The 9,339-nt window shown below is 35.9% G+C and overlaps 1 protein-coding gene across 1 annotated transcript; it reads right to left on the bottom strand.

The window, feature by feature from the left end:
- Positions 1-1,036: 1,036 nt before the first annotated feature.
- LOC102272803 (olfactory receptor 6C68) lies at positions 1,037-1,973 on the bottom strand. The gene is given in 4 exon segments (XM_005889077.3): positions 1,037-1,177; positions 1,179-1,330; positions 1,333-1,661; positions 1,663-1,973. Coding segments are annotated over 4 exon segments (933 nt in total).
- Between the last annotated feature and the right edge of the window lie 7,366 nt (positions 1,974-9,339).

Here is a 9,339-nt window from a genome sequence, read left to right as displayed (position 1 = left end):
AGGATTGAAGGCAGGAGGAGAAGGGGCTATGGAGGATGAGGTGGTTGGATGATACCATTGACTCAATAGACATGGGTTTGAGTCAACTCCAGGAGGTGGTGAGGGACAGGGAAGCCTACAGTCCATGGGTCACAGAGTTGGACACAACTGAGTGACTGAACAAAAAGAACAATTATCATTGAGCTTTTATAGCAAATTATTAAAGATGTTTGCATGTGTAATCATAAGGAGTGTTGATCTACAATTTTATTCTTGTAATTTCTTGGCCTGGTATTTGTATCAAGTTTATATGGATTTCATAAAGATTGAAAAGTGTTATTTTTTGTATGTTCTGTAACAATTTGCATAGAATGTGTTATTTATCTTTTGATAGTATCCATATACATGATTTTGAGTCAACATGATTTTGGAGTTTTCTTTGTGAAAAGATTTTTAGATATTAATTTAATTTCTGAAACAGAAAGAAAGGTACTAAAAGAAAGATTCTTTATTTATTTTTGAGTTAGGTTTGTAATATTTATCTTTCAAGTAACTATTCTATTTCATCTAAGATGTTAAAAATATTGGTTTAACATTGCCAATAATCATCTCTTATTAATATGTTGACATCTGGAAGCTCAACAGACTGACCATAACTATACATATTGTGACGATGATTTTATCATGTATAAAAATATAGAGTCACTGTGCATTTGAAGGTAATAAATAGTGTATATCAACTATAATTCTAAACAAGGAAAGTCTTCTCTATGCCAATAATATAAAATATCTGGAAGTATAATTTAAAAGAAGTTAAAGGAATGACTTAAACATGGTAGGTCTGGTTAAAGAATTAAAAGTGATATATTTTGTTCTTCATAGAGCAATGTTCAATAATTAGTTCTTCAGTAAATGTATGGAAGGGAAAATTAATGATTAAATGGCTCTGAAGTCAACCTGATTGGTTTACAAGCTAAAAAAATATGGAGTTCTTTCTTAAATTTATGAAAATGAGATAGATGTGCATCTTTTGAGTTGGCTTATTGACAGGTACATTTTACTTTCTTAAGAGAAATGCATTTTTTTTGAGTGAGTCATCAAAGGCTTGTTTAACTTGCTTATTCCTCAGAGTATATATAAAAGGATTCAACATTGGTGATATGGAAGAAATAAGCAGTAGTACACCTTTGTTAATGCTTTACCTCTTCTTTTGCAGATGGTTTGATATAGATGAAGATGCAACTGCCATAAGATATGGAAAGTACAATCATATGGGAAGAACATGTAGAAAAAGCTTTTTTTCTTTGTTGAAGAGAAGGGAATTTTAGAATTGTCCTTATGATGTAAATGTGGAGAGAACTACACAAAGAAGAGTGATGATGAAGATCAGTACAGAACAGACTATAACCATCTGCTCAATTAACCATGTGTCTGAGCATGAGATCTTCAGGAGAGGTGATACATCACAGGCAAAATTGTCAATGATGTTTGAATCACAGAATTCCAGATGAAAATCTAAGCTGAATGGTGGGAGGATAGTCATAAGTGCTGCCATCTAGCAGCAGATGACCATTGTTTTGCACAGTTTGTTGCTCATGATCGTCATATAATGCAAGGGTTTGCAGATGGCCACGTAATGATCGTATGACATGGATGCCAAGAGAAAAAATCCAGCTACCCCAGAGATCGGTTAAAAATAGTTATATGAAACATGCCTTATAGGTAATCACTCTGTCCCCAGTTGATATATTGTAGAGGAATCTTGGAATACAGGTGGTTGTAAACAAGATTTCTAAGAAAGAGAAATTTTGGAGAAAAAAATACATAGGTGTTTTAAGGTGGGGATCCACCAAAGTCAGGATAATGATGGTCAGATTTCCAGTTATACTCAAAATGTAGGTGATAAATAGAAAAATAAAGAGCAAAATCTGCAACTGAGGATCATCTGTCAGTCCCAGAAGGATGAATAGTGTTACTGTGGTGTGATTTCTCATTATTGACTCCTGGATTTTGCCAAACCTACCTGTAAATGTCAGAGAAATTTGTACTGCAGAATTCAGTGATGAAAACAACCAATGATGAGAATTCTCTTGGTTATTTGACTCATCCAGGATCCATGGGCTTTACTTGTTGATCTAAGGAATACATTTCTTGTTTTACGTGAGCTGAGTTTCCCCATCTGTTTGTACCTAATGATGAAATGAAACTTTTAAATATGTTTAAATTGCTGATTTACAGCCTAACGTTTCCTTTAGTAAACTCCTAAATTAATTTATAATTCATTAAGCATTTAACTTTTAGCCTGGGTGGCATATTAATTACATTAATTTTTCATTTTGTGTATTATAGCTATTTTTATATGGCCAAATGTTTCCTTTAACTCATAAGATAAATTAAAAAAAAATATTAACTTCAATTTCATTCCTTTGCTTTATAATTTGGGAAATGTTAAAATCCTAAAATAAAATTTTGTGTGCTCACTCAGTTGTGTCTGACTTCTTTGTGACTCTATGGACTGTAGCCCACCAGGCTTCTTTGTCCATGGAATTTTCCAGGCAACAAAACTGGAATGGATTTCCATTTCCTCCTCCAGGAGATATTCCCAGCCCAGGGACTGAACCTCCATCTCTGTGTTTCCTGCATTGGCAGGCAGGTTCTTTAGCACTGTTCCACCTGGGATTTTTAACTTTTAATTTTATCTAAAACACAAATTTTGCTTTCTAAAGATTGAGAATTCATTATAATGCCAAAACATGTCTTTATTCTAAAGCATTTGCATTTGTAATCTTAAGTTTAAAGTCTAAGATAAACTACCTGTATCTTGGATCTTCTCATTGGATAACACTGTGTGGTACAATCTGACTATTTTGTTACACCCTTCATCACATTGTGAGGTAATGCTGAGTGCAATGAATGAACTGCTGAAGGATGTAAAAGGTGAACTTGATGCTTTCATTTAACACAGATTGAAGAACATTTATATATTCTATTATGGTTAAAAAATCAATACAAAAGTTGATGATTATCCTCAACATGAAACTCTCTTCCATTTTCATTTCTTTCAAATACACATTTTTGCCTTTACTTTTATATGTTGCATTTATTTCTCAGACACTTATTGTCTGGATTTGAACCTCAATAGACATTATAAAGCACTCCATCATGTATCTTCCTAGGACTTACTTCAATCTAAGTCAAATATTCATATAATTAAATATAATTACAATACTAAATGCCTTATGAAACATCACTATGAACAAAGCTAGTGGAGGTGATGGAATTCCAGTTGAACTATTTCAAATCCTGAAGGATAATACTGTTAAAGCACTGCACTCAATATGACTGCAAATTTGGAAAACTCAGCAGTGGCCACAGCACTTGAAAAGGTCAGTTTTCATTCCAGTCCCAAAGAAAGGCAATGCCAAAGAATGCTCAAACTACTGCACAATTGCATTCATCTCACATGCTAGCAAAGTAATGCTACAAATTCTCCAAGCCAGGCTTCAACAATATGTGAACCATGAAATTCCAGATTTTCAAGCTGGATTAAGAAAAGGCAGAGGAACCAGATATCAAATTGCCAAAATCTGTTAGTTCATAAAAAAACAAAGAGAGCTCCAGAAAAATATCTGCTTTGGCTTTCTTGATTATGTCAAAGCCTTTGACTGTGTAGATCACAAGAAAATGTTGAAAATTCTTCAAGAGATAGGAATACCAGAATACCTTACCTGCCTCCTGATAAATCTGTATGCAGGTCAAGAAGCAATAGTTAGAACCAGACATGGAATGACAGACTGGTTCCAAATTGGGAAGGAGTATGTCAAGGCTGTATATTGTCATCCTGCTTGTTTAAATTATATAAAAGGTACATCATGCAAAATGCTAGGCTGGATGAAGCACAAGAGGCAACCAAGATTGCTGGGAGAATTATCAATAACCTAGGATATGCTAATGAAATCACACTTATGGCAGAAAGAGAAGAGGAACTAGAGAGTCTCTTGATGAAAATGAAACAAGACAGTGAAAAAGCTGGCTTAAAACTCAACATTCAAAAAACAAAGACCATGGCTTCTGGTCCCCTCACTCCATGGCAAATAGATGGAGAAACAATGGAAACAGTGACAGACTTAATTTTCTTGGGCTCCAAAGTTATTACAGATAGTGACTGAATACATGAAATTAAAAGACTCTTTCTCCTTGCAAGAAAAGTTATGACCAATCGAGATAGCATATTAAAAAGCAGAGACATTACTTTGCAGACAAAGGTCCATATAGTCAAAGTTATGTTTTTTCCAGTATCATGTATGAATGTTAGAGTTGGACTGTGAAGAAAGCTGAACACCGAAGAATTAATGCTTTTGAACTGTGATGTTGAACACTCTTGAGAGTTCCTTGGACTGCAATTAGATCCAACTGGTCAATCTTAAAGGAAATCAGTCCTGAATATTCATTGGAAGGACTGATGCTGAAGCTGAAACTCCAATACTTTGGCCACCTGATACAAGGAACTGACTCATTGGAAAAGACCCTGATGCTGAAAAATATTGAAGGCAGGAGGAAAAGGGGACCACAGAAGATGAAATGGTTGGATTCAGTTCAGTTGCTCAATTGTGTCTGAGTCTTTGTGATACCATGCACTGCAGCATGCCAGGCCTCCCTGTCCATCACCAACTCCCAGAGTTTACTTAAACTCATGTTCACTGAGTTGTGATGCCATCCAACCATCTCATTCTCTGTGGTCCCCCTTTCCTCCTGCCTTCAATCTTTCCTAACATCAGGATCTTTTCAAATGAGTCAGTTCTTTGCATCAGGTGGCCAAAGTATTGGAGTTTCAGCTTCAACATCAGTCCTTCCAATGAACATTCAGGACTGATCTCGTTTTGGATGGACTGGTTGGAACTCCATGCAGTCCAAGGGACTCTCAAGAGTCTTCTCTAACACTACAATTCAAAAGCATCAATTCCTCACCATTCAGTTTTCCTTACAGGCCAACTCGCACATCCATACATGACTACTGGAAAAACCATAACCTTGACTAGATGGATATTTGTTGGCAAATAATGGCTCTGATTTTTAATATGCTGCCTAGATTGGTCACAACTTTTCTTCCAAGGAGTAAGTGTGCGGCAGTCCAAGGGGTCATAAAAAGTTGGACATGACTGAGCAACTGAATTGAACTGAATTGATAATACTATATACTTATGTTTCTTTCTATGCTCCATGCAATTGTCTATTATATATGTTAGCTATATAATAGTTAGAACATCTTATGTGGTAGGAGATATATTAAGGTGTTAGTCATTCAGTCATGTCCGACTGTTTGAAACCCCATCGACTGTAACCCACCAGGCACCACTGTCCATGGGATTCTCCAAGCAAGAATACTGGAATGGGTTGCCATTTTCTTATCCATGGGTATATTAGCTCCACGTTAAAAGTGGGAGAACTGAGACAGAGAGAGATAAAGTTTATTTTCAAGATTTTCTAATATTAAGTAGCCACACAGAGCAACTCCAGAGTCCCAGGCTTGAATCATTGCATTCTGATTATTGATGCACGTTTACCTGAATATCTTGGTTTCATGAACAGTATTTGTATTGCTATTTTTTTAAAAAAGGTAGTGTTACTATAATATTTATTGTCAAACAAAGGAAACTTGAGAAAAAAGAGGGACAGTTGTAATAATTATGTTGCTACAACTGGTATAAATGGGATATTTAGAACAAAAACTAAATGTATGCCACTCAGTTTATATGCAACCACTGAGTTCATCTATAATATCAGAACTGATGGATATTACAAAGTTCAACTGGCTAATTTTCCATTTTATTCTTTTTCCTGTTAGTATGTTGATATTTCCATGTTTGTTTAATATTTGTCTCCAGAAATACTAAGGCTGAAGACTAAGGACTGTATTATTCTGGGTTAAGATCAATCTAGGTGAGAGTTATTTTTCTTATGTCTTCCATTTGATAGATTATATAAGTTTCTAAGGACAGAAATGGTATGGACCTAACAGAAGCAGAAGATATTAAGAAGAGATGGCAAGAAGACACAAAAGAACTTATTTTAAGACCTTCAATGATAATCACGATGGTGTGATCACTGACCTAGAGCCAGACATCCTGGAATGTTTCAAGTATATTCACTTTCAACAAAGCTAGTTGATGGAATTCCAGTAAAGCTATTTCAAATTGAAAGATGATGCTGTGAAAGTGCTTTTCAATATGCCATTCAATTTGGAAAACTCAGCAGTGGCCAAATACATTTGAAAGGTCAGTTTTCATTCAATCCCAAAGAAAACTGGCAATGCCAAAGAATACTCAAACTACCAACAATTGCACTAATCTCACACGCTAGTAAAGTAATGTATATTTTAGAAAGGCTTCAGCAGTATGTGAACCGTGAACTTCCAGATATTCAAGCTGGTTTTAGAAAAGGCAGAGGAACTAGAGATCAAATTATGGACATCCGTGGATCATGGAAAAAAGCAAGATAGTTCCAGAAAAAATCTATTTCTGCTTTATTGACTATGCAAAGCCTTTGATTGTGTGGATCACAATAAACTGTGGAAAATTCTGAATGAGATGGGGCTACCAGACCACCTGACCTGCCTCTTGAGAAACCTATATGCAGGTCAGGAAGCAACAGTTAGAACTGGACATGGAACAACAGACTGGTTCCAAATGGAAAAGTTGTACGTCATTTTGTTATTATCACCTGCTTATTTAACTTATATGCAGAGTACATCAAAAAAACGCTGGGCTGACATGTACTAAGCAGGAATTTTTTGATTCTTTTTTATATTTGATAATTTTCAAAACAGTTTGTCATTTTCCTAGCATCCCCCTTATGGCAGAAAGTGAAGAGGAATTAAAAAAATAAGAAAGTGAAAATTTAGCTTTATATTAGTTTCAAAGCTCAAATTCAGAAAAGGATCATGGCATCTGGTCCCATCACCCTCATGTCCTCAGCCTGCCTTTTGTCTGTGTAAAAACTTTAGCCAATGAATAAGTTTAATCAGAGAAGTGAGAAAATGAAGAAACAAAGGAAAAGACCAACCTAGAGAGCAAATTCAAAAATAGTTCAGTCATTAAGTCCTGTCAAGTCATTTAATTTTCTTCAGTGGGGCTGGGATAATATTGGACTGTGCCAAAGCTGAGGGCCTGTCTTACAAATACTGAATGCTTTTGAACTGTGGTGAAGAAGAAGACTCATGATGACGAGCCATGTAGCCATGACATAAGCCATTACATTCTAAGAATTAGCCCTGGACATTCATGGAAGGACTGAAAAACAAACCAACCTTTTGGAACTGAAGACTAGTTGGCTGATTGGAAACAATCCCTGATGCAGACCAGATCAGATCAGATCAAGGACTCAGTGACAGAAGATGAGATGGCTGGATGGCATCATCAATCGACCCGATGGACAGGCCTTTTCCCTCACCAACTCCCGGTGATCACAGAGACTCACGTCCATCGATTCAGTGATGCCATCCAGCCATCTCATCCTCTGTCGTGACCCCCTTCTCCTCCTGCCCCAATCCCTCCCAACATCAAGTCTTTTTATTTTACTAAATGCAAGATGAATCTTCTGTGAGTAATGCACTTTCTTGTGTTTTTAGATCATTCCTTCCAAAAAGAAATGTACCCAGGCATTTTTGATTCTTTTTTTAGATATGCAAAACAGTTTGTTGTTTCTTAGAGTCCAAGGGACTCTCAAGAGTCTTCTATAACATATACAGTTCAATATTTATCTTTATATTAGTTTCAGCTGTGAAACAGCCTTCTTCACAGTCCAACTCCTTCATCCATGTCCTGACCTGCTTTTTGTCTGTGGAAAAACATAGCCTTGAATAAGTTTAATCAGAGAAGTGAGAAAATGAAGAAACAAAGGAAAACAGGCATATGACCAAATAATAATGGTTCAGTCATTAAGCAAGGAGTAAGGCCATTTTTTTCCTTTCTGGGCTGCAGTCACCATCTGAGTGATTTTGAGCTGTCTTAGAAAACTGAAACCTGAGACTGTTTCACAGCCATGTACTGTTTGATCTATTTCCCATGAAGTGGTGGGAAGGATGCCATGAAACAAACCATTTTCTGAATGTTGAGACTAGTTTTACCAAAATCAAGATAATGCTGATCAAATCACCAGTGACCAATATCAATATGACTATCAGAGCTGAACTGTGGTTTCTGCCAGTAGCCCCTCTCCTCAATGTATAAAAGCTCTAAATAGTTGATGGTCAGTGAGACAGACTCAGTCTTTGGACATGCATCATCATTTCCCCACCCTGTTACTGGCATCCAAAATAAAACAAACTTTTCTTTCTACCAACATGGCCTATTTAATGTCTTTTGAGTGGCAAGCAGGAAGACCCCATTTCAGTTAAAGATGTATAGTAAAACAATTCATTGTTTGTATATATTGTAAAATAATCATCATAATGAGTCTAACCAACATTCACCACTTTACTTAGTTACCTAAAATACTTTCCTTGTGATGAGACCTTTTAATATCTACTGTCTTAGTAAGTTTCAAATATGTAATGCAATATAATTATCTTAGTCTCCCAGCTATAAATTACATTTCAAGAACTTATTACTTTATAATTGAAGGTTGTATCTTTTGAGCCCCTTCATTCATTGTTCCCCTGCCCCCACCCTACCTCTGACAACCACCAATCTGTCCTCTATATCTCTGAGCTTGGGGTTTTTTGGTGTGTTTTTGTTTCTGTTTTTGGATTCCACATGTATGTGACATCATGTAGTGTTTGTCTTAACTTAGTTTCCAATGTTTTGAGCCAGATCTTTCTCTTTAGTTTAAGCAGCTAAACCCTGTCTTCTGCTACTATAGGTGCACTGGCTGACAGACCTCATCAAAGGGAGGGATATTAATTGAGGCCAAGGGTAGATAAAGTTGGATGAAAGGCTGATACCCTCTTGAACAGTTTATTGTCATTTGATGGTGCCTGTAGCTCACACTCAGAGTCCCTGTCTTGTTTCCTTCTTTTCATGAATGGAGTTCACTATCCAATAGTTCCCTTCATATCTGATTCAGATTTGCTTGGGTCTTGAAATGATCTTAGCTTTAGTAATCAATATATTGTTTTTCTCTGAGCCCAGCTGTTCATAGAAAAATATTTAATAATGCTGACATATTCAAATTCACAAAATCCTGCTTTAAGTATTTAACTTTAACAAAACATTTTAATTTTGAAAAAGGTTAAAAAATGAATAAAATCTCTGCTATTGATGTGTGTGTGTGTGTGTGTGTGTTATTCCCAAACCAAATCTGCTAATGATTTTTAGGGGCCATCATTCTAGAAAATGACTGTCAGATATTTCCATCAAATAC

The sequence above is a fragment of the Bos mutus genome, chromosome 5, assembly GCF_027580195.1.
Source record: "Bos mutus isolate GX-2022 chromosome 5, NWIPB_WYAK_1.1, whole genome shotgun sequence".
NCBI lineage: Eukaryota > Metazoa > Chordata > Mammalia > Artiodactyla > Bovidae > Bos > Bos mutus.
The sequence above is the reverse complement of the archived record's forward strand: the minus strand, read 5'-3'. Positions and strand labels throughout refer to the sequence as shown.